At 44.9% G+C, this 25,492-nt stretch overlaps 1 protein-coding gene across 2 annotated transcripts in view; it reads left to right on the top strand.

The window, feature by feature from the left end:
* The window catches only part of TRPM8 (transient receptor potential cation channel subfamily M member 8), a 33,968-nt gene that overhangs the window by 5,959 nt on the left and 2,517 nt on the right, over positions 1-25,492 (top strand). Inside the window, exons 4-23 of one of the 2 annotated variants that reach the window (XM_062506606.1) lie at positions 1,193-1,349; positions 4,245-4,422; positions 4,747-4,919; positions 5,534-5,708; positions 6,628-6,695; positions 9,946-10,143; positions 10,934-11,036; positions 11,579-11,697; positions 12,391-12,681; positions 13,013-13,108; positions 13,680-13,809; positions 14,846-14,991; positions 15,490-15,602; positions 16,183-16,399; positions 18,839-18,930; positions 19,640-19,778; positions 20,533-20,704; positions 20,908-21,085; positions 23,480-23,670; positions 25,369-25,468. In XM_062506606.1, coding sequence (XP_062362590.1) covers positions 1,193-1,349; positions 4,245-4,422; positions 4,747-4,919; positions 5,534-5,708; positions 6,628-6,695; positions 9,946-10,143; positions 10,934-11,036; positions 11,579-11,697; positions 12,391-12,681; positions 13,013-13,108; positions 13,680-13,809; positions 14,846-14,991; positions 15,490-15,602; positions 16,183-16,399; positions 18,839-18,930; positions 19,640-19,778; positions 20,533-20,704; positions 20,908-21,085; positions 23,480-23,670; positions 25,369-25,468 — 3,036 coding nt within the window. The remainder of the gene's footprint in view (positions 1-1,192; positions 1,350-4,244; positions 4,423-4,746; positions 4,920-5,533; positions 5,709-6,627; positions 6,696-9,945; positions 10,144-10,933; positions 11,037-11,578; positions 11,698-12,390; positions 12,682-13,012; positions 13,109-13,679; positions 13,810-14,845; positions 14,992-15,489; positions 15,603-16,182; positions 16,400-18,838; positions 18,931-19,639; positions 19,779-20,532; positions 20,705-20,907; positions 21,086-23,479; positions 23,671-25,368; positions 25,469-25,492) is intronic. The other variant, XM_062506607.1, reaches the window with a different exon arrangement.

The following is a 25,492-nucleotide window of genomic DNA, read 5'->3' on the forward strand; positions in this document are numbered from 1 at the left end:
GCTCAATTTTCAGGTACAGGTACCAGTGCAGTGCTAGTTTGAGGTCCATAAAGTTGTTCTGTGGTTTTGAGTTTTTTGGCTTTTTATTAATTTAATTTTTTTTAGGTTCTGGAGGAAAGTGATCAAACTAATATAGCTGCAAAAATCCTAATATTGAGCTCTGAGGGCTCTCTGACACCACTCTTCTCTGAAGCTGGGAGGAATAATGCCTCAGAGAGAGGGAGGGAAATTAGTTTTATTTCAGAAAGTCTCGCTTAGGGCCCTCCTCTGCCACCAAAAAATGGGATGTCTGGCAAAGCACCAGCAAAAGATGGAGCTGGTTCTCATCAGCTTCTCTTCCTATAAGCACTCTGGGAGAGGATTGCAGAACTTGCTGCTGGGTTATTTTTGTCTTGGTATTTTTCAGGTAAGCTGGTTTCATTTGCAAGGTACAGCAGAGGAAGAGAAACCTTTCTAAAGGAGACAAGCAATTACCCCTGCTCCATGTCCTCCGAGGAAGCAGGAATGTGGGCTATGGAGAGAACCTTTAAAATCAAGTCAGCTCAGCACCACCACTAAACCACATCCTCAAGTGCCACATCCATGTGATTTTGGAATACTTCTAGGGTTGGTGACTGCACCATGACCTGGGCTGCCTGTACCAATGCCTGACAGCCCTTTCCATGAGTATTTTTTTTTTTTTCTGTTATCCAATCTTAACTTCCCTGGCACAACCTGAGGCCTTTTCCTCTTATCCTGTCACTTGTTACTGGGGAGAGGAGATGCAGTGAACTCGTCCTATGTGGTTAAGAGCACAAGAAGGGGAAGAAACCCCTTGTACACCTTAGGTTAGCAGCAGGTGAGGTCACTGGTGTCACAGTTTGCTTTGATTGCCTCGTTTTGCGCTCAGTTGCGGAGTGTAACATTATACCAGTGGTGACCCTTGGTTTGTCATTTAGGTGAGGTACCAGCTCATCCCTCAGCACAGGCTGGTTCCTGAGCTGTGTTCCACTTCCCAGTGCTGGGCAGAGCAGGTTATGGGGGTGAGGAAGCAGGATCAGGTGCTACTCTGTTTTGTCAGGTGGTAAATCCCAGTGGAGTTCCACACACAGCTGGTTCTGTAACTCCACTTGCTGCTTTCTTTGCTGGCAAAGCTTACTTTTCTGTGCTCAGGATTCCTTGGGGGTCTTATGTCTATTCATTCTTCTTTCAGGGGTGACTTATGTAAGTGTGGATACCCTGAAAATCAGCACATAGAGGGTACCCAGGTTAACACCACTGAAAAGTGGAACTACAAGAAGCACACGAAGGAGCTTCCTACTGATGCCTTTGGGGACATTCAGTTTGAAAACCTGGGAAAAAGAGGCAAGGTAAGTGGAAATATTAAGGATATTCATGAAGCCCCTGTTGAGTACCAGTGGAAGTTCCTCAAAAGCAAGGAACATGAAATGGATTTTATTCTTATGGCAGGAATTAGGCTACAAAGGGACAGGAGTTTGTTTCTCAGGCCCTGAAAATAGGTAACAAAGGATAATTCCTTCTGTGTTACTTGTTGGTTAGGCTGGTCGTGAGAGGGAAAAGAGAGTGTCTTTTCTGAGCATGGCAGGAGAATGGGTGAATGAGGGTGATATTCAAGGATGATTTTATAATCCACATAGACCATCTTGCTCAAGCCTAAAAACAATTGAAGATTCAGTATTTCCCAGGGTGGAGATGCAACAGTGAGAGTTAAGATCTGGAGGGATGAAAAATATCTGTGGAACTTGAAAAGTTTTATTCCATTTGTTATTTTTCTTTCTTTGTGTCTTGGCTATGAGTGGGGACAGTGGAGGTGTGGGAAGAAGAAAATAGCTGCTGTTGCTGTTTCTGGTGATTTATCTATACAGATGATATATTATCTATATATTTATCTATCTGTGGCTGAGCTCATCTGCCTCCTCTAAATGGCTATTTAACACCAGTGCAGGTTGCTTGGGACAATCAAAATAAATGAGAAAAATCAGCGCCTGCGATGTAAATTAATTTGGTTTGTTTTATGCAACGTAGCAGAAATAAGAGGCTTTTGAGTGGGAAGTGAGACTGAAAGTTTCAAATCACACTTAAACACGTCCATGTACTTCACATATTTTTTGATATGCACATTTTAGCTTTGTATTACTTTGTAAGCTGCTGTGTGACTACGCTGGAACAAAAAGTGCTTTGCTCTGTTGCAGTGTTTCAGACTTTTCAGAGATTAAATGTTCTTTCCTGAGGATGAGTATTCCCCCACTTCCAACTTTGGAAATCAGTTCATGTGGCCTCACCTGTTTCGTGCAGACTCTCAAGGTCACTGTGCATATTTCAGAGCATGCTTTGTTGAAAGACTGCATATAAATCTCCTAGTCCATCCCGTTGGAATGTTGGCTGCATTCACATCTCAATTTGCTGTTCTTATTCCCTACACAGCAAGGCACCTGCTGTTCCTGGAGATTACCAAGTATTTTCTATTGATGATGATGAACAGCAGGGAGGACTTCAAAATCAGGGTGACCTAAGAACTGCTGTCACTTATTAGAGAGGGGTGGGAAGTTTTATACCCTGCACTGTGCTTTTTTGGACAGATGAGTTCTAGAAGTTCTGAGCAGAAGTGACATGTGAACAGACCCATAAAGAGGTTTGAGGACAGGCTGGGAGAGCTGGGGGTGCTTAAGTCTGAATAAGAGAAGGCTCCAGGGAGACCTTAGAGCCCCTTCCAGGGGCTGGAGGAGGGAGAGACTGGGGAAAAGGGATAGAGACAGGACACAGGGAATGGCTTTCCACTGCTAGAGGGCAGGGCTGGATGGGATATTGGGAAGGAATGTTTCCCTCTGAGGGTGGGGAGGCCTGGCACATCCCTGGAAGTGTCCAAGGCCAGGCTGGATGGGGCTTGGAGCACCCTGGACTAGCAGAAGATTCTCATGGCAGGGATGGGACTAAATGAGCTTTAAGCTTCCAGCCCAAACCACTCTGGAATTGTATAAAATCTCACCCTCTGTAAATCCAGCTTTTGAGCTCTTTGTTTCTGTTGTGCTACTCAGATCCTGTAACATCCACGACCATCACAGTCACTGCAATTAATGTTCTGGGAGCCCAAACACCAAAAACTTCCCTGAATCACAGCCATAGTCCTGGAGCAGCACCCAGCAGTACCAGGAGATGGCGTCCTTGTACTTCGGAGGAGGGAGGTGGTTGAGCTGACCGACTTCACCCGCTGCTGTGGAGCTGATAGGGTTTGCTGTGGGCTGGGAATTTTCCTGGTAGCCCCCCCCTCTCCTATAGGGGATCCTCTCCAGGAAAATACCCAAAGCTTAATGCGGCTGAAGCTTCTCAGGGCAGAAGCTGTGGTAGTCCCTTAGCTCTCCTGTGTAGCTCCTGGAGCCTGCTCTGCACCCGCTGTGATGCCCTAAATGCTTTAACTCCTTCTGGGAACCTGTCCTGGAACACGAGTGTTTTTATTCAATTTCAGGGTCTCTAGGTGGGGACATTTCCTCTTCAAAGTAATCCTTTCATCTTGGTCTCCTGCAAATACTGGGCAATCGATACAAAATCCTCTATGATTCAGGTCCAAGCTACTCCTTTTCATTTCTTGATTTGGCTTGTGCAGCCATGAATGTCTTCCAAAAGTGATGAAACTGTGAAGAGGCTTTTGAATAGCAAAGCAAGACAAGGCCAGAGAAACTTTTACATAAATAGACATGTTGAGTTAACTTGAAGTCAGATTATCTCTTATGTGCTTTTTGGCATCTTTGTAGAGTGTTCAAGCTTTACTACAAACCCGATATATTTTTTTGTGTTTTACTTGAAGCACTGTAATGGGTATATGTTGTGATAGGGACACCACTCAAATGGAACCTGGAATTTATTTGAGTAGTGTAATCAAAATACAACTGTCATTATTACTACTTCCCTTGAAGTGATGCTGCCACTGATTCATAATCCAAGTTTTAAATAGAACAGTTGGAGTTAGTTGCTATAGTGGTGGTGTGTTCATCCTTGCAGAGTTCCTCTGAAGCCTAAGGTCACTGCTTTTGCTTTCTCTACAGGAAGGCAGGTTGGGTCCTGGTTGTTGGGGAAGGATGAAGGTGCTTTAGAGGAAGAAACAAGGATTTAATCATCATCTTGCCTTTCATCTCCTGGCTGTTGGAAGGAGGCTGTGCAGCAGAGAAGAAAATTAAATCCTTGGGTTGTCCCCAGCCACCTCGTTTCATCTTCTCCTATATTTGTTCTCCTATTTTCTCTCCCCCAAGTACATCCGCCTGTCGTGTGACACAGACTCGGAGACGCTCTATGATCTCATGACCCAGCACTGGCACCTGAAAACCCCAAACCTCGTCATCTCAGTCACCGGCGGCGCCAAGAACTTTGCGCTCAAGCCCCGCATGCGCAAGATATTCAGCAGGCTGATCTACATCGCCCAGTCCAAGGGTAATCACCTGCTTCTGTGCCTCTGTCACTTCACTGCTGCACAACAGGGGTGCAGATGTAGCACCTCAAAGGGTCTGGGGGGAAGCAGAGTGTTAGTTTTCTTGCTGCACTTAGGATGTGTGTGACATTAATGGTTTGGAATTAACGTGGTTGAGAGTTAGGGGGATGCCTGTGGTAATGTGAGGCGAGTTGTGTAGCATCTCATTTGTGTTCAGTTGAAATCTAAGCCCCCAAGGTCACAAACAGGGTTTGGATTATGTCCTTAATGCTGTGGGAGGGTGGGTGTTCGGTGGTGCTCCCCCAGGTGACTGGGTGTGCTTCCAGGAGCCTGGATTTTCACCGGGGGAACACACTACGGGCTGATGAAGTACATTGGGGAGGTGGTCAGAGACAACACCATCAGTCGCAGCTCCGAGGAGAACGTGGTGGCCATTGGCATTGCGGCCTGGGGCATGATCTCCAACCGGGAAACCCTCATCCGCACGGCCAACAGTGACGTAAGCAGCACAGGATCCATGAGCATCCTTCATGAGGTTAAGGTTGGAAAACTTGGACTTCAAAGATCATCAAGTGCAGCTGTCAGCCCAGCACTGCCACCACGTTCACTGTTAAACCACATCCTCAGGTGCTACATGGATGTGTTTGTGGGAAAAGGAAGAGTAGGGTTGGCCTCAAAATGTTGGAAGCTCTTCTTAGAATAGGAGGAAAGTAGAATGTTCTCATACCCCAGTTAGTCATGCACATCAGGCCTGGTGTGGGGGATTTCAGCTCAGCCATATTTTGGCATGTCTGTGTGGGAGTTCAGCTGCTCTAACTCCATGTCTGGCAGTGCTTTAGGGAATAACCACTCCCATGGTTATTCTAGCTCTGAAATCCCCATGCACTCTCCCGCAGTAGGGGTTCCCGTGGGCATGTGGTACCTGTGGCTGCTGCTTAGGATCTTCATTGACACTGCCATCCTACCTGTCAGATGCACTGGGGTACCCCCCCACCTTTGTCTCTTGTCCACCAAACATGATAGAACACATCTCAAAAATCGTCCCACTGCATAAAGAAGGTGGATGTGTCCTTGTCTTTGAGTCTCTATGCAACACTGTGCTCGTGCCCCTAGGGGAGTTACTTGGCTCACTACATCATGGATGACCTGAAGAGAGACCCCCTGTACTGCCTGGACAACAACCACACCCATCTCCTGCTGGTGGACAATGGCACCCACGGGCACCCCACCATAGAGGCCAAAGTGCGGACCCAGCTGGAAAAGTACATTTCAGAGCGGGTCATCCCAGGTATCCTCCTGTCTTTGCATGCTTTGGGGCTGGTCCACTGTAATTTTCTTGGAATAAGGAAGTGGTGGCAGCATCCTGTGGCTGCTGAGCTGGAAGGGATCTGTGTGTTAATTGCAATGCATCTGGAGCTCTTTCAGGAGCTACACCTTCCCTCACCTTCCTTTCTGTATGTCCTTTGTGTCACAGCAAATGCTTCATTTCAGCCACACAGCCCTTCCCTCCCTCCCTCTTGGAAACTGAATCTTCTATAAGCATCCCACCTGTCACTGAATTCCAGGTAGCTGGAGCACAATTGCACAGGAGCTGAAATTATTTATGAGGTGATTGAGCTGCCTGCAACCTGCTGCTGAATAATTTCTTTTGCCCACTTCTTTACCGGGGGGGGGGGGGGAAAAAAACAAAGACCTTATTAGGAAATTCTTAAAAAGCTTTTGGGTGTCTTGTTGTTTGGGTTCTGGGCTTTTAAAATTTTTTTCTAACTTTTTCTTTTTTAATGTCTTTCAAACACTAGTTCCCAGAGTTACAGAATTCTTACCTTTCTTTTGCAATTAAAAATGTGAACTCAGATGTTCTCTATATTGAATTTTTAATAAGAACCTTTCACTAAGACGCAAAATGGTCAAAGGAGTGAATAAATACAATAAAATTCCATTTTAAGGACTTCAGAGTTAGCAAAAATTATAGTTTCTAGAGGGAGAAGCTTCTGTTGGAGAAGGGTGTCTGAAGTCAGCTATGCAGAATGTTAGGAAAAACTGAGTTTTCATTAAAAACAGCTGTTCATAACTGGCAAAATCAACAGCAAACTAGTATTTGCTTGAATGGCTTGGAAACTCTTTCCTTGTACTAAGAAAAATTAGTTGTTTAGACTCTAATAATTGATTTAATCTTTTTCCTTTTTTTTTTTTGGCATATTTCACAGAGTCTAATTATGGTGGGAAGATCCCAATTGTGTGTTTTGCACAAGGTGGTGGGAAGGAGACTTTGAAAGTAAGTTTCTTTCTTTTATTTGTTTCCAGGAATGACAGGCAGGGGCATTACTCTAATATTGAAGACTCCAAAGGAAGTTTGAAGTAGGCAGTGCTTCTATTTACAGAAGCTTGCCTAGCACTTGCTACAGAGGGACCTTGTTTGCAATTTAAGTTTATGAAGTTTGTCTCGGTTAAAATTTCTGTGCAATTTCTTGTCAGCCTTGGGCTGACATCCTGGAAAAGTGTTGGCTGGGACAGTTCAGTTGTTTCAGTTCTTCCACATCACAGAATGTGAGGTAACATTAAAGACCAGCCAGTTCCACCCCCTGTTGTGGGCAGGGACACCTTCTACTGTCCCAGGTAGCTCCAAGCCCCAAAGTCCAACCTGGCCTTGAACATGTCCAGGGATCCAGGGGCAGCCACAGCTTCTCTGGGCACCCTGTGCTGGGGCCTCCCCACCCTCATAGTCAATAATTTCCTTCTAATGTAAATATAAATTTCTCCTCTTGTAGTTTAAAACCATACCCAACACTATCTGCCCATTTAAAAAGTTGGTCTCCCTATTTCTTATATGACCCTTTAAGTACTGAAGGGCTACACTTTAAATCTAGTTTAGACCTAGACCTAGTTTACATCTTGGCAGCTGAGCAGGGCAGGAGGGCTCTGCTGACTCTGACCCTTCTCAGCCTACACAGGGAAGGAGCAGGCATCATCTTCAGGGAGGTCACAGGCAGGAGAATGAACAGAACAAAGAAGCTTCTTGAAACAGGATACCTAAGTGGCACTGAGGGAAGGGGGAAAGGGATGTGGCTTCTAAATCTCTCTCAGGGTTAAAAAGTAGGGGTGTTACTTGCTCATTCACCTTGCCAGAGTGAAGATGAGTGGCCTGAGGGAGCAGAGGGACTTCACCCAGGGCCTTCAAAGTGAGGGGATCTGAAGTCAGGCTATGTGGGAAGGGAAGAGTAACAGTGAGGACAGGCTCTGACCATCTACAGGGAGAGCTGACTTAGCCTGTACTGAGGAGCTGGATTTTGCAAGAGTAGGATGCAGCAAAAATAAAGTTGAAGCAGTGTGATACTTATGATTATTTTGTTTGCAGATGTTACCTTGGTAACATCTTCCTGTTCTGACCAGAGCTGTGCTGTTACTGTCAAGGTTAGTTAGGAAAATAAACAATGTGATTTTAAAGCATGATCTGTTACCACTTCACTGCTGGTGTTAATCAGTGGGTCTGAACCAGTGTGTGAAATTCCAGATGGTTTTCCCAGCCTTCCTGTATCTTCCCTGGGAGTGCTTTTCCATTCACATGATGAATTTTATCTTTGCCCAATTGTAGATGAATGCAGGTGCAGTGTTAATCAGAGGTTCTGAGATGAAGCATTCATTCAGGTTTTAGAGGAAAGCTGTGCTCGAAGGGTTGTCCATTTCCTTTTAGCTCCAAATTGCTGATGTTTGAGAAAGAATTTGGCCATTGCTGTTGGAGCTGACTGACTGCCAGATGCTGTAGCTGTGCAGACTTATGATTACACTTTTTTTGGCAAGACATTAAACCCACTGTTAAGCAGTGATACATAACGCAGACTCTGCCTTACCAGAATGAGTAAAAGCCTTTTGAAATCAAATTCATAATTCCTGGCTGGAGGTTCCTCTGGGAAGTACCTGGATGATGGTTCAGTTAGGGGTTTGTGCCACTCTCTTGGCTATTTCATAGAATCCTGATAACAAGTGAGGTTGGAAAAGACCTCTAAGATCCCGAAGTCCAGTGGTCAATATTGCACCATTATCATGTTTACCACTCAACTGTGTCCTCAGGTGCTACATTCACACTTTTTTTTTCTTTAACACTTCAGGGATGGTGACTTCCTTAAGCAACCTGTTCCAGTCCTTGACAACATTTTCAGTGAAGAATTTTTGTGATATCCAACCTAAACCTCTCCTGGTGCAACTTGAGATTGATGTCACACTGAGTTTTTATTTCTTAGTGTTATAAGTGCACTGAGATGTTTGTGCCTGCCTGCTTGCTCATTTGTAGGTGAAGCCTTTTTTCAAGGAGTAAAGTGAGTCTGACCAGTCCAACTGGCTCAGCAGAGTCCATGCTGTGGATATCTGTCCTTCCCATGTCTTGGTCTTAGCAGTGCTACCCAGGAAAGGCTCCCTCTTTTTCAGCTTCTGTGACTGGTGCACGATGACAAGAATCAGCATTAGCAAGGGAGAAATAAAACTGTTCCAGGCTTCTGTTTTAAATTCCCTGTGATGTAAAACATGCACTTTAGCTGAACCCTCTTTTAGAAAACCACTTTCATCTAGCTGCTAAGAAAAGCCTCCTTGCCTTTGTCAAGAGACGTGCTCTCCAGTTGACAGGAGGAATGTGTGCATGGTTTTGATGACTGAGTTGATTTTTTTGTGTTTTTTTTTTGTTTTTTTTTTTGTTGTTGTTGTTCTCAATTAGTTCCCTTAACTAATAGACATTCTGTCTTTCCAGTGCTTGATGATAACTTGCACTGACTCCCTTTGTACAATTTGCTGCCAGCCAGCTTATGCTGTGACTCTCTTGTCAGTGTAGTGATACAAATGAAATCAGTGTCTCCTACGGTGTTTTTTGCATCAGGCGGGTTAATGGTCCTTCCTGCATGATTTTAGCAGATTTTTGTCTTGCTGTTAATGCAGGTACAATGTTGCCTACATGAGAAATCATGTAAGTGGCTACTTGGAGACTTCCAGTAACTTTAGAGTTTGATGTTCTTGTGATGTTGCAGAAGTGATCTCTGTAAAACACTGCTGCTTCTGCCTCCAGCATATAAATCCAGTGCCCTTGGTCTCAGCTGAGCAATGCTGTGCCATAAACCAGCAGTGGCTGTAGCTGAGCAGCACTGTTGTGTGACCTGAATGCCATTTCCACTCTGCAATTGTCCTGATCTGCTGATTCACTCTAATACTGAGCAGCCTGGTCTAGTGGAAGGTGTCCCCGCCTGTGGTACGGCTTGGAACAAAATGTGCTTGGAGGTCCCTCCCAACACAAATTGTTCTGTGATTCTATGAAAACTTGGCAGAGGGTGATTTCTGACCCTCAGTCTCCATGGGGCTCTAGACAGCCCTCTCTTATTAGATGGATGATGCTTTAAAGAGTTGTCACTGGTAATGTATCAGTGGATAATAATAAAAATACTATTGTGGACCATGGGTTTCTGTTGTTCTCTGGGCTTCCTTACTTGATAGCAGGCTCTAGTAAGTCATGCTTCAAGTGCCCTCCTCTCCCTCTGTGTCCTTAGTCCATCAATGTGGCCATCAAGAGCAAGATTCCCTGTGTGGTGGTAGAAGGCTCTGGGCGCATTGCTGATGTCATTGCGAGCCTGGTGGAGGCTGAAGGCACTCTTGCTTCCTCCTGTGTCAAGGAGAGTCTGCTCAGGTTCCTGCCTCGCACCATTTCCAGGCTCTCAGAAGAGGAGACTGAGAGCTGGATCAAGTGGGTGAGTGTGGGGTGCTGTGGGAGGAGGGTAGAGGGAGAAGCTGGTGACTTCCAAATCAGGGGTGTTGCTATCTGGTGATACCTGCGGGGTATGCAGGGTTCCTTGCCACCTTATATCTGTGCAGATTTAAAAAAGGAAAATTCTGAATCTACAGGGATTGGAACAAAAGCATTGGGGGGCTGCAATCAAGTCAGCACATGTCTGGTCACAGGAAAGCTGAGAAGGTTCCAGAAGGATCTCTTCCCTGTGGAGTGTGGAGCTGCTGAAGGGATGTTCCCTGTCTAGCCACAGCATCTGCTGGGTCGCTTTGGAGTGTTCCTCCTCCTGCATCAGAAATGGACAGGATTATTTGTTTTCTATGTGCTAAAATGAAATTAACTCTACAAAGCTTCATTATGTGAGAAGTTGTCTGGTTTTGACAGAGCACAAGGAGGTAGAGACTGTTCTCTAACAAACTGCTTGACATAAGTTGAAACTTGTGCTGTCACAATCTTTTCTACTTTAAGAGTTGCTTCTAATTACTGAGATTATATCTTGTTAAAGAGGATCTGCATAGGGGAATCAGTTATTTGCTGTATGTTCAGAGGATAATTAATGTTGTCCTTTGGTGACTTTAAAATCAAGCTTATTATCTACTTCTATTTGGGCTTGCTTAAATTTGTTAAAACCCAGGACTGATGAGAAGCAGCTTTGCTATGATGTGGTGGCAAATTTCTTCTTGAAAGGATCTCTGAGATCTGCTACTAAACAGCCTTGATAGCTGTGAAACAGAACCTTTTTTTTTTTGTAGATCAAAGAAGTCCTTGAGAGCCCTCATTTATTGACAGTGATCAAAATAGAAGAAGCTGGAGATGAAATTGTGAGCAATGCCATTTCCTTTGCCCTGTATAAAGGCAAGTAATTATTTTTCTGGGTTTGTTTGGGAATAAATGGGAATAAATAAATGGGAAATGGATGGCTATGTATTGTCTAGATCAGGTTTCCTTAGAGCAGTGCCATCTCCCTGAAGCTAAGCTCCTGCCATAGTGTGGAGCCTGTGTTCCTCTGAAGGGGTGTGGGCAGGCTACAGCAGCAGTATGGGATCTCTCAGTGTGGGCAAGCTCCAACCCAGGTAATTTGGAAGGCATTTTGGAGAGCCCTGGGGATATTGGTAGGGCCCCACTGGGAATCCTGCAGTATCTCTCTTGTGTAGAAGATGCAGGACTCTGAGAAGCCTGAAGGCAGCATTGTGCTGATCTTGGTTTTGGGGTGCCCGTGGTAGCTTCTCTGTGGCCTGCCTTGGATATAAATTCGTCCCTGTGCCTCCAGCCCCCAGCTGGGAAGATGTGTGCAAGTCCGGAAAAAGCCACTTGGGAGGAGTCTTCTCCTGGTAGTGTGAGAAGCAGAGATGATAAATATGCCTGGTCTTTACTCAGAGGTTGTACTTCCTCTGCAGCTTTCAGCACTAACGAGCACGACAGGGATAATTGGAATGGGCAGCTGAAGCTGCTGCTGGAGTGGAACCAGCTTGACCTGGCCAGCGATGAGATCTTCACCAATGACCGAAACTGGGAGGTACAGCCCCCTTCTGAGTCAGTGCAGGGAGCTGTGGGAAGGGACACGTCCCAACAGGGACCACTCTTAGCACCTCAGCCTCTGTGTTTAGATAGTGTCTATTGCTCCTGCACTGACTGTCATGTTCCATTCAGCCTGGAGAAGAGGAGGTCAGACCTTCTAGGGAGCTGCTGCTTCCTCACAAGGGACAGCTCCCATCTCTGCTCACTGTGATAGGGACAGGACCCCAGGGAACAGGTGGAGCTGTGTTGGAACAGGGTCAGATCAGGAAAAGGTTCTTCCCCTAGAGGGTGCTGAGCGCTGCCCAGGCTCTCGAGGGAATGGGCACAGCCTTGAGGATGTTAGAGCCCAAGGAATATTTGAACACTGCTCTCAAGAGTGCCCAGGGTGAGATTGTTGGGGTGTCTCTGCAGGGGCAGGGGTGTTGGACTTGATGATCCTTGTGGGTCCTTTTCAACTCAGGACATTCCATAAAGTCAGGATCTATCATTCCATGGTGATCCATTCTATGATCACTGGTTGCAAAGGTGATCTGCCCATGCCAGAAATGCATAGGCAATCCAGCCAGGGCAGTTGTGTACAGAAAAAAGCCTGATTCTGATGAAAATGTGATAAGTGGCCATGTGTCAGGCCTTAAATAAGATTTGCATGTCTCACGTGATCCCTAACATTTGCTTTTCCATTTCTTCCTAGTCTGCTGACCTCCAGGATGTCATGTTCACAGCCCTGGTGAAAGACAGGCCCAAATTTGTCCGGCTCTTCCTGGAAAATGGCTTGAATCTGCGGAAGTTCCTCACCACTGAGGTCCTGAGGGAGCTGTACACCAACAACTTCAGCAGCCTCGTGTTCAAGAACCTGCAGATTGCCAAGAACTCCTACAACGACGCCCTCCTCACCTTTGTGTGGAAGATGGTGGAGGATTTCCGGAGAGGTTTCAAAAGATATTACAAAAACAGCAAAGATGAGATGGAGATAGAGCTTTCAGTGAGTGATGAGCAGTTTGATCCTGTTGTGAATGAGGTTATCTGGACTGTAGTGGTTAAAGCAGGGAGTGCCTTTTACACAAATATTCTTTAATGTCAGCTTCAGTAAGTACAGGGAGGCTGATTCTTCTTGTCAAATACAAGGCTTTAGTAGAAATATTAAATATAACCTAACTCACAGTAGTGTGTGACAGCTAGTAGGGAGCTGAGAGAAAGGTTTGGTGGGGTGGCTGTGAAAGGAAGAAAATACAAAAACAGGAGAGTCCAAGTTCAGATTTGTTCTAGTTGAAAACATTGGGTGATCTTAGGTTTGAGTTCTTGCTCTATTTCAGGAGGAGTGTCCTATCACAAGGCACCCGTTGCAAGCTCTGTTTATTTGGTCAGTTCTTCAGAACAAGAAAGAGTTGTCCAAAGTCATTTGGGAGCAAGTAAGTTGAGTTCTCCTTTATTCCTCTCTGCAGTGAGGTTCTGTGTCTTTGGTTTATCAGCCTTTGAAGGCTCCACATCCTGCATCAGACACACTACCACAAGATAATTGCTAAATGACTCTCAGTAGGTTTTATATTGCCTGTTTTGTGTCTGGGTGTGAACTTTATACTTCCATTTCCTAAGGCTACGTGTGAGTCAGCAGCATGTATCCATTGTATGTTGTCATCTGTGCTCAAGCTGGGATGCTGAGTTCCCACCCATTCCACAGCATGGATGGATTCGGATTCCAGGTGTTTGATTGAAATCCAGTCTCTAATTTGGATTGTACAGTAATTTAGGGATTGTAGAATCAAATAGATCATTCTGGATGGGGAGCTGAGAAGCTACAAAATGGAGTATAATTTTTAAAGGATTCCACCTGGTATAGTGGAAGGTGTCCCTGCCTGTGACAGGGGGTTGGGATGAGATGGTCTTTAAGGTCCTTTACAAGCCAAACCATTGTAGTTTCAGGATTCTGTGATCATGTTCCCCTCTCAGAGGGATTTGCAGGACTCCACTCTCTCTCCACAGACCAGAGGCTGCACTTTGGCAGCCCTGGGGGCCAGTAAGCTCCTGAAAAGCATGGCCAAGGTGAAGAATGATATAAATGCTGCTGGTGAGTCTGAGGAACTTGCTAACGAGTATGAGACGAGAGCAGTAGGTAAGTGCCTGCTCTGTGAGTCCTTTAGAAATGTAGTGGGAAGAGTGGGAGTCCAGGAAATTAAAACCTAGATATCCAACATTAAATACATTTTTTTTATGTAAACATGTGATTTTTACTTCTTGGAAATTCCTTCCACATCATTTGTTCCCAGTAGAAATTTTGTTTCTTAAGAGCTTGGCTTCAGAAGGTGGGTGTTGTGTTTGTTTGTTTGTATTTTGGGGGGGGGTGGGGTTGGAGAATTTCTTTCATGGGGAAGAAAAGCTACTTAACTCTACTGGCAAGGCTGAAGAGGGGTGGCCACAAACAGGAAGGAGAGTATGGAAAAACGGAAAATTCTGGTAGTATTCAGATTACTGGTAGTATTCAGGCTGGGAGAAACCACCTTTCAGATCTGTGGGGGAGCTTTTGGGGAGTGAGAGCAAGTCGCAGGTAAAAAGTAGATTGATGATTCTGTGACTTTATAAGGATCAGCTCAAGGCCATGCTGGAAGTATCTTGCTTGTTTCCAGAGAGTATCTCCTATTTCACAAAGTAAAAAATGCTTAAATAAACATTTTAAAATGTATCTGCATCCCTCAGGCTGATGATTTAGCGAGACACTAAGGAATGAACAGTGCATTTCCCAGTGAAAAAGCATCAGATCCTGACTTTCTCAACCCTAGTGTTAATTTTGGACTGACTATAATTCATTAGATCAGTGTCAAATGGAATTTAAGAGGATGAAACAAGTAGATTTACTGAGTTACTTAAGGAGAAAATCACTTTTTTTTTACTCAATTTTTTTAGTGCAGAACTAAATGTTCTGTGTGATTTAGCATTACAGTTTTCCATCTAGACATGAATTTTGTATCCAAAGTTGAAGATGTACAAGTGGGGTTGTAAAGGGATGCACAGTCATTCTGCAATGCTGAAAATGTGAAAAGGGTTCTCATCTGCATGCTTTGATATTATGAACATTACACTGATGATATTTGCACCCGAACTGGTGTGGGATTGAAACTGGAGCTCAGTGTGGAGCTGTTTCTTTCCTCCAGAGCTTTTTACCGAGTGCTACAGTAATGATGAAGACCTGGCTGAGCAGCTGCTGACTTATTCCTGTGAAGCCTGGGGAGGGAGCAACTGTCTGGAGCTAGCAGTGGAAGCCAGAGACCAGCAGTTCATTGCCCAACCGGGTGTGCAGGTAATGACAGTGAAGGAAAGGTGTACAGGTCACTGTACCTATTGTGCTCTAGCAGGGGGTGTGGCTCCTCTACCCACAAATGTAAATCAGGAGGAAAAAATCTTGACTTGGGGCTATAGATCGTAATGAACTGAATAATAAAGACTGCCTGAAGTGATTTCTGCTTTGGGCATGCATCATGTGGATGTAACACCCAGCATGAATGACCACTGCATATAATGCAATGGTTTATAAGTGTTTCATCACTCAGGTCAAGTCCTGCTCAGCCTCATTTTTAACTCCTCGCCATATGGATGGAGGATGGCTGCCCTAGGGAGCCAGCATGCTGTTACCGGTGCAGAAAGATTTCTGTTTTGTTGAAACAGAAACCTCTCGTATTTCAATTGAAATCTCAAAGTTTGGGGTTTATTTTTTTCCAAATCAAATGTTCTAAAATAGCATTCCTAGGTTATTTTGTTGCTGTTAGACCAAATTGAGGTGTTTCTTTCTTCCATGCAGAATTTCCTTTCCAAACAGTGGTATGGAGAGATTTCAAGAGACACTAAGAACTGGAAGATTATACTGTGCTTGTTCTTTTTCCCTTTAATAGGCTGTGGTTTCATCTCATTCAGGTAATCAGCTGACTTCTCATTAGTGGGGAAACTTTCAGAGGGAAAGCAAGTTAACTGTAGAATCTTAGGGCAAGTCAGCCAGGGTGGAGATCATCCAGTCCAACTCTGTGCTCAAACAGGGTCAGCTGGAGCAGGTTGCCCAGGACTATGTCCAGTTTTGGATGTGTCCAAGGGTGGAGACTCAACAGCCACTCTGGGGAAGCTGTTCTAGTGTTCAGTCAGTTTTAGATAAAGGTAAAAATATTTTAGATAAAAGCCAAATGAGCTTTTGACAGTTTGTGTTTGATGGATCTCGGATTTAAGATCATAGAATCATAGGATGGTTGGGGTTGGAAGGGACCTTAAAGCTTATCTTGTTACAACCCCTGCCATGAGCAGGGACACTTTCCACTGGTGTCTCCAAGCCCCGTCCAAGCTGGAAGATGTATCAGTTTACTGCCTGAGGGCAGTGGATGCAGGATGTCTTTACCTCTAAAGTAATGCCCTGAGCTAGACTTTGCACCCTTCTCTCTTTCACTTTGAAGAATACAAATATTTCCAGGCATAAAAGCTATGCTTTTTCCTTCTTCTAATTCCTCAGAAAAAAGCCTGTGGAGAAGACTAAGAAACTCTTCTTATATTATGTGTCTTTCTTCACCTCCCCCTTTGTGGTCTTCTCCTGGAACGTCATTTTCTACATTGCTTTCCTGTTGCTCTTCGCCTACGTGTTGCTTATGGATTTCCAGAAGGAACCCACGGCCCTGGAGATCATCCTTTACGTGCTGGTCTTCATTCTGCTTTGTGATGAAGTGAGACAAGTAGGCAGCGCTTGCAACCCCAGAAAGTTTAGTGTTAGGGCCACAGCCTTGTGGTTTTTCCCCTCTGAGGCAGTGCAGGCTGGTGCTCAGGGGAGCCACTTCCTAGCAAAGATGTTCAGGTATCTCAGGAATCAGTGAGGGATTTTTTTTTTTCCTCTGATGTTTAATTCCTGCTTGTGGCCCTGTAGCTGTGGTGTCTGTGCACCAAGAGGATAAGCTGATGTCAGTGCAGATGTTTCCCAGGAATGCTTGGCTTGCCAAGGTAGTTGATAATAAAGGATTAGATTTAGCACATTTATCTTGGTGCATACCTTTAGATTAAGTCATTCCTTCCCCTCTTCTCTACATTCCATTCCCTTTTTTTTATTCTACCAGTAAGCTACATATCTTTACGCATTTCTATTTAGTTTTTAATAATCTATACAGTTTTTTCTGGTTTAGTAGACTCAGGGACCAGCTTTGGGTTACCTCTTGTATGGAAACAGCATGTGGGAGTGCCTGTATAGCCAGCCACTTAGCTACTATATCCTCCTGACTTCACATGGAATCTGGTGGGTTTTGGGCAAGCTGGTCTCTGCCAGTCTGTAGTCAGAGCAGTGGGAAGGTGCTGGGGGAGTCCAAAGAGCAGTGGGTGTGTAGGTTTGGTGCCGTGCTGCTTTCTGACTCTCCTGTAAGGCCCGAGTCACCTCATGAGTGTTTGTGGGTGATCTGCTGGATCATCCCACCCTGAAGGAATGGTTTTTACATGAGCTCAGATGACCCTTTTTAATAGTCAAGGTAGAAATCTGTTTATGGCAACTTTAATTGCTAAGAAAATGGGGAAAAAGTAAAAGACTTTTTTTTTGCCACAAAAACACTAATGGAGTGTTTGTTTCTGCTGATTTAGGTTCTGGTGTCTCTGGACCTGTCCTTGCACATCCTGTGTATACCCAGCAAAAGTCCTGGGGAAAGCCTTAGGGATAGAATCCTTATTTTCCTAACAATGTCCCTTTTCCTCACTACCCTGAGCAGGTAGAACTGCTGCAGTTCCAGTTAGTAACTGGTGGCCAGACTGTACCAATCTGGCAATGGAGACAGCTAAATTTGAAGAATTTCAAGTTATCTGAAGCTGGTGTTCTGGCTGTAAGGCTGTTTTCCTGAGGAGGAGAAATGGAGCAGAATGCAGGGAAATGTCCAAGTTCTCTAAACTTGTCAGGCACATTTCTGCCTGGCTTCCCCTGAGATGGACCATGTGTACATTGGTATAACTCTGTATCAAAACTGTGTCTGTGTCCTTAATACTTAAAGGAAAAAAAAAGGGGGTGTATCAGACTTTGTTTTCACCTCCAAGGCAAGGTCAGAGCAGCTTGCCTGGGGTCCCACTGTAGCTGCTGCAGTTGGATAACCAGTTCTGGGGAGAAATCAGCCCTTGGTTTGGAACAATCTCTGAGCTGTAAGCCCTGCTTTCCCTTCTGGTGGTCCCAGGGATCTGTAAGTAGCTGGAGCTTCTCCATGTCCTGTTTAGAGCTGTTGTGGCCGTAGTGGGATGGGAGAGGCCTTTTCCCTGCTGCTCCTTAGCCATATGGAAGTAGCTTCCAGGCAGGTGAGTGGGAAGACTGGTGGGGTGTGAAGGAAAGCCCTGTTTTCTCCAGTGGAGAAAGACTCTGGACAGAACCTCTGTGCACTTTACCTCTCAGCAGAGGGAACTGTGTGGAATTTGGAGGACTGACCTGCATCTCAGTCCCAGATGTTTGATTTAGGGAACTGCTGGGCAGAGACAGCACCTGGGAGAAAACACCCTTTGATTTCTGTTTGCCATACAAATACTAATGGCAGAATTGCCTTCCTTGGATATGCCAGCTGGAGATTCACTGAGCACTCTCCAAAGCTTTGATTATTTCAGTGAAATTAGAAATTAAGAAGAGTTACGTTTGGGGATGCAGTTTATTTCTCCAGGCCTGGCAGAGGTTTGTCCCGATTAAGCTTCTTGTCCTTATGTATCACCTCTGAATTGACTCCAGGAGTTGGTTCTTGCACAAACTTTGGATCCAGGCTGCTGTGACAGTCTGGGAATGAGCAGGGATTCTCACTAGACTTGCAATTCAGAAATAGAGAGCTATGTAATTAGAAGAATAAATTAAATCTGCATCTTGAATCATGTGCATGTAGTTGGGGGCAGATTAGTCAATGAGCTCTGTGAAGGGAGAGAAGCCAGGATGCACCAGCTACCCTTGAACTGTGACCTGAACTCCCCCGGCCCGGTGTTTTCCAGCACACACAAAGACCCAAAAAACCAGCTTGCCAGTAACTTGTGGCATTGCTGGATACATTAAACCCCTCTTTCTGGGGGAAATTGAAAGCCATCTGAGCTCTGGTGTTAACCTGTTGCATAACAAAAAGTTAATTAGGCAAGGAAACTCTGCTGTGTGGGGGTTACTCTCTGTTCTTTTTCCTTCCCAGTGGTATATGAACGGCAGCAAGTATTTCTCAGACTTGTGGAATGTTATGGATACCCTTGCAATCTTCTACTTCATAGCAGGGATTGTGTTCAGGTGAGTAGTGTCTTCTCTTCTCTCTGTGTTACAGCTTTGCATCCTTGGTGGGCTTTGAGTATAACCTGTAATGAAATATTGGAGCTATGTGTTCATGCAATTCCCTTTATGAAGGCCACAATACTGACAAGTGTTGACTTAAAAAAAAAATTTAAAAGATCTTTAGTATTTTCTGTGGCTCCCGTTATTGTGATCATTTAGGATGACCACCTGGGCTTTGTGTTATAATTAATAGAATGGTGATTGTCCCTATAGCAGCCTAACAATGTCATTATCTCCCAGAAGCTGTTCTACACCATGGGGTGAGTTAAAAACCTTGGCAAAGAAGTAATGGGAAAGCACTTTCCAAAGCAATTGTTTAGTCAGCTGTAACTTAGTCCTTGTTGCCTCAGTGCAGTGGAGCAGCTGTTGCACTGTGGTGGTTTCAGAGGGCTGTGGGAGTAGCTCCAGGTACAAATTTCTTTGCTAAGGATAAGACAAAAGTGCAGGGATGATGCATGTCAGGAAGAAAAGGTGTAAATGAGGTGTGCATTAACAATCTCTGTCAGCTGCCATTCAGTGGGGGAGGCCATGGGGCCCTGGGTAGCTGTGCTCTGCTTTCCAATTACTCACTTTCCACTCTCCATTTCAATGTTTCAGTGTGTCTTTACCTGATTTCTGCATGATTCACCCAAGGCTTCTCTTTGTTTTCTTTTGCTGTCTCCATCAGGCTTCACTCTGATGAAGGCTCTTGGTATTCCGGGAGAGTAATTTTCTGTTTGGACTACATAGTTTTTACCCTGAGGCTCATCCATATTTTCACAGTTAGCAGGAATCTAGGACCCAAAATTATTATGCTGCAGAGGATGGTAAGATTCTGGCAGCTGTTCAAGAGAGTCTAAATAAATGATGTGACACTTTTTTTTTCTTTTTTCCTTCCCCCTGAAGAGTGAATTCACCACATTCTGATGATGGCAGCATGTTAAATCTGCTAAACAGGATGAATTAAGATTTAAATGGGACCTAATTAAGAGCAGGGAATCTTTCTATGTGAAGGGAAAGAATAAGGATCAGGCTGAAGAAAAGCAGAGCAAATTTGCTTGCTGGTAGCTTTTGTCTTCCATGCCTCATATTTCAGTGGTATTTCTGTTGCTGCCATGAGATTTCCCTAAACAAGACAGTGATGATAGAGGGTACAGGAGGAGGATTTTGGTCCTCCATTGCATCCATCCCACGAGTACCTGAGGAAGAGGGTGGTGAGGAGCCTCTCACAGTGCTAGAAATTAATGAAACCATTAGCCAGAGTGTCTGGGTTCTAAATGCTGGTTGGAAGCCATCTAGAGTGGCAATTCCAGAAGCTTTTACCTCAAAGGGGTGAGGTGAACCACAGTCCTTGTACTTGGTTCTGGCTTTTGTGGAACCTGTCTGATACCAGGGGGATATCCTGTATTCTGAAACACACCTTGCTTTTATGGTTGCATAAATATTTTGGAAGTTCTCTGAATGGGAGTGGTCAATTATCACCATGTGCGTTGATGAAATTAGGAGCAAAAAAGCCACCCACATGGGGCTTGCAACAGACCTGTAGCAGGGCACTGACTGATGCCTATTGTCCTTTGTCAGATGATAGATGTCTTCTTCTTCCTCTTCCTCTTTGCTGTGTGGATGGTGGCCTTTGGTGTGGCCCGGCAAGGCATCCTGAGGAAGAATGAGCACCGCTGGGAGTGGATCTTCCGCTCAGTCATCTATGAGCCCTACCTGGCCATGTTTGGCCAGTACCCTGATGACATTGATGGTATTTAGCTTCTGGGGAGATCTCTCCTGGGTGGGTGGAAGGCTCTGTCCTTCTAGAGGTTGTCCAACCCTGTGCTGACCCCTTTCCTCCAAGTCTGATGGGGAGGCAGGGATGGAGGAGGCCACAGGGATGAGGGCAGGACCTGGGACTGGGCCCAGCAGGACGAGGAGCTCACTGTTTGCTCTTCCCTCTCGCCCTCTGAGGTACCACCTACAACTTTGACCACTGCACTTTTTCTGGGAATGAGTCCAAGCCCTTGTGTGTGGAGCTGGATGCCAACAACCAGCCACGTTTCCCAGAGTGGATCACCATTCCCCTTGTGTGCATTTACATGCTCTCCACCAACATCCTCCTCGTGAACCTGCTCGTGGCCATGTTTGGGTGCGTAACAAAGGAGTGATGGCTTCCTGGTCATCTCTGGACTGACATATCTCTGGGAAAGGGGGTGGAGTGCTGGAAAACAGCAGGAAGCCAGCCCTTGCTTCTGCATCTGTCACAGCAGCCTGGGGGAAGCTGGTGCAGTGCTCTCGTGAGGGATTGTTGCCTGTCCTTTGTCTCCATCTCTTAAGCATTGTCTGGTGTGGTGCAAACCCCTGTGGGTCACACAGGGGGTGATGCTGGGTCAGGGCCTTAGCAAATGCGAGTTGCTGCCCCAGTGATCTTGCTAGAGTGAATAAATGAGTTGCTATCACTCTTCAGGACACTGTGATTTTACTAAGCTGAACTGCTGCGTGGTGAGGATGGGTCTGGTACTGCCTTGATGGACCTGCCATTTATTGTTCTGACTTAGACTGCAGGCAATGGACCATATCCCCTTGGGACATTCAAAAGGACTTGTCTTGAAGTGTCATCACCTCTGTACCAACAAGGGCAGGGAACATCTTCCTTAGCTTCTTCCAGAAATCTTTTTTGCTTCTGCTGCAAGCTCTGACATGGAGTTGATTTAATCATGGGAAGTCCGCCAGATCAGACTTTGGGGATGTGTTGCCTTCATGTCTCACTTGGGAATGCAGTTGGATTAGTGCTGTGGCTGTTCCCATTCCCAGACCTGCTCCTTTTCTGCTTTATGCTCACTTACAACACAACAAGAGTAGTCAAAACCTCTGGGCACCATTCTTGAGGACCACTAGGTTTATTTTTGTGTTTTTATGGTACCTTGGCAGTAAGTTGCTTTGGCAGCAGGAGTATTGACAGGGTTCTTGGTGCTGCTCAAGAGGATATCTCATCTGAATGACACTGCCAGACCCTGCTGGCCTGAGATGAGATGTTTGGTAGAGAATGCCTCAGATTTAGGTTCTGCTCTCCCCTTAGCTCTGAAAATTCCTCCCCAGGCTGACCTGTATTCTAAAGACAATCAAATGTTAATTTTGGCAAGGCAGCCAGAACGGGTACAGCATATCTGTGCCTGGGGACAGGCAAGCATGCTCATACTCCCTAGAAAGGCTGTGAGTACCTCACAATAATGAAGGATAGTGTAGCAGTAAGCCAGCTCTACCCTAAAAACTTTTAATATTTGCTAGAACACTTACTTGAACAGTATCTAATGGTAAATGCTATATTTTGTGCTGTTACACCAGTAAAAAACCCTCTAGTTTGTGCCAGTTATATTTATCTTTTAAACAAAAGGAGAATTTCCACCAAGTGAAGGTTTTCATTTATCTCATATAAAGGTTCATTAGGCTCTCAGCAGAGGCATTTCAGGAGCATCTATCTGCCACTTCAATGTCACTCTGAAAGGTTAGGCAGCCTAGGAGCTGCTTCCTCCTCTGGTTGTTGCTTTGCTGGGTTCATACAGTGCTTTGTGCTGTGGGTTAGATCTGTGCCTGGAGTGTCCTTAATACCTCTTCAAAAAATTGCAGGAGCGTTTAAATTTTTTGAAAGTATTTGAGCTTTAGGTTTGGGGTTTTTTCGTAAGAAAGGAGTTATCTGCTCAATTAATAAGACACAGTATGTTGTGAAGAAGCATCCTGTTCTCATGTTTCTAGGTTAGAAGAAGATTGCTTAGAACTGAGGTAGTAAAAGTACATGGAGTATTTTTCTTCCTATTAAGATTTTCTCCAGTTTATTTGTAGCTTCAAGGGATTTTTTTTTCCCTATTGTCTTAGTTCCTCCCATTTGCAAATTATTCTCTAATAAGGAGAACAAACTAAATATCCTAGTCAATAAAAATTACCACCTTCATAATGACTGGGGCCCCTAACATCAGAAGAACATAGAGCTGCTGGAATGAGGAGATACTCCAAGGGCTGGAGCCCCTCTGCTCTGCAGCCAGGCTGGGAGAGCTGGGGGTGCTCACCTGGAGAACAGAAGGCTCCAGGGAGAGCTCAGAGCCCTTTCCCAGGCCTAAAGGGGGCTCCAGGAGGGCTGGAGAAGGACTGGGGACAAAGCATGGAGGGACAGGACACAGGGAATGGCTTCCCACTGCCAGAGGGCAGGGATGGATGGGATATTGGGAAGGAATTGTTCCCTGGGAGGGTGGGCAGGACCTGGCACAGGGTGCCCAGAGAAGCTGTGGCTGCCCTTGGATCCCTGGGAGTGTCCAAGGCCAGGTTGGACACTGGGGCTTGGAGCAGCCTGGGACAGTGGAAGGTGTCCCTGCCCATGGCAGGGAATTGGAATGGGATGAACTTGAAGTTCACTCCCAAGCCAAACCACTCTGGGATTCTGTGACTATAAAATCATGCCCTGGAACAGAAGAGGAGTGTTCTGTACTTGGCTCTGATGCGGCTCTTTGGAGAATAACTAATCCTGAGTGTGTTCTGTCATTCCCATTAGTTACACTGTTGGATCAGTGCAAGAAAACAATGATCAGGTATGGAAGTTCCAGCGTTTCTTCCTGGTCCAGGAATACTGCAGTCGCCTGACCATCCCCTTCCCCTTTGTCATCTTTGCTTACATATTCATGGTGATGAGGAAATGCTTCAAGTGCTGTTGTAAGAAAGAAAGCAAAGAGCTGTCGATTTGTTGTGAGTTGAATTTTTCCTTGTTGCCCAAAAGTCATCTCTGCAGCTGGTGCATTGCAGTTCCTGCATGGCATCCTGTGCTTATTCCAGGCATTTTGTGCTGTGATGGGAAATTTCCAAGACCTCTGTCATGCAAATCCACTGTGCTGCTGGAAATCTCTTCAGTAAGATTCAAGTTTTCAAGTGAGATTTATTCAGTGCTCTCTTGTGGAAGCTGTTTCAGTGTAGAATTGCCTTGTGTGTGTAAATCAATTAAGACTTTGGATTAAATCTAACTCTTTAAGACTGCCCGTGCTGTTTCCCAGCTTTGCAAAGTTGTGGGTTTGGCTTTTTGTAATTCATTCTGCTTGCTGAGGAGTGACTGAGAGAGAATAAACAATTTCCTGGCCCTCTGGATATAGCCAAATGAGCAAACCACCTCAAAAATGTGGCATGTCAGTTCTCAAGCTATTTCCCCTTTAATTTCCCTGTCAGAGGACACAGATAGAAATTGTTTTAACAAGCTTCCAGCAAATGCAGTGTGTTCTCAGCTGGGAGAGAGCATAAGTTGAGTAAATTGATGGGCTTGTTTCCATCCAGCAGCAACCTGCTTGTTGCCCTGCAGCAGAAGCTGCATTTGTTACCAGTTTAGGAGGAAGAACCTGCTTTGGGGTATTATAAAATTGCTTAGCACTAAATAATTTTGGCTCTCCAAATACACTGTGTGGATTCCTTTCTGTGGAAACTATTTGAAAGCAGATATTCCTGCTCAAATGATACCGTTGATGTTGCAGTGCTGAAAGAATGGGAGGGTTAATTAGAACCAGAAAATAATTGTGGTTTTGCTGATAATAGAACTGAGAACTGCATGGAGGAAGCATGTTGATGAATTAGCTGTAGTAAAATCCTACCCTCCCCATTTAACTCTTAGGGAAATGGTTGGGATTTGGGTGCTTAAATGTTTGTTGGAATGTGGGAGAACAGCTGAGGGCTGCGTGAGGTCAGAGGAGCGCTGGGTGGAAGAAAGGGATCTTTGGTCATTTGCCAGCTCTGGGCTTCTTTTTTCTCAGTTAATTTTTTTTTTTTTTATTTGAACCTCTCTGGTTTATGTTGTCCTCTTGGAACAGCATAAAATGCTGAAATATTACCCTGGAGAGGACTTTGATGCCTCAAAGTGGGTCCCTCTGTATTAACTCTTGAATTTACAGCACCGCCATGAAATGCTGCTTAGAGAAGACAATTATTCATCATTCTGGTGTGCTTTAGTTCAATGAAAAATCATACATTGTGGTTCTTTAAAAGTGTTACTCTTCATGATCCAATATGGTGTAGAAACAAGTGGAAAGCTCAAACCCAGATGGGAACTTGCTGGAATATCCTATACCTGTTGAAGCAGAGGCACCTTTGTTAACCAAGACTCAAAAAAGTCAAGAAAGACTTTTGGAGCTTGTAAGGTTGGGGGGTTTTCTTGTGTGTCTGTTTGGAGGTTTTTGGTTTTTGTTTGCTCATATTTTGTATTTTTAAGTGACTCTGGTTGCCAGGAGCATTCAGTGAAAGGCATTAGTGTCATATCTGTCAGAGTTGAGTCACAGGTGGGCAGTGGGGCTGTGAGTACTCAGGATGTGGAGAAGGGAATCATTAATCTCTGAATGCACACACTGACCCAGCATCTTGGCTTTGGAAAGACACATTAAGTATTTTTTCTTCAAATGCATTTCTCAGGCTCAAGAAATGAGGACAATGAAATACTGGCATGGGAAGCTGTCATGAAGGAAAATTACCTCGTCAAAATCAATACAAAAGCAAACGATTCATCGGAAGAGTAAGTCTGCCCATCTTTGCCTTC

Source organism: Cinclus cinclus, chromosome 21 (assembly GCF_963662255.1).
Source record: "Cinclus cinclus chromosome 21, bCinCin1.1, whole genome shotgun sequence".
Taxonomy (NCBI): Eukaryota; Metazoa; Chordata; class Aves; order Passeriformes; family Cinclidae; genus Cinclus; species Cinclus cinclus.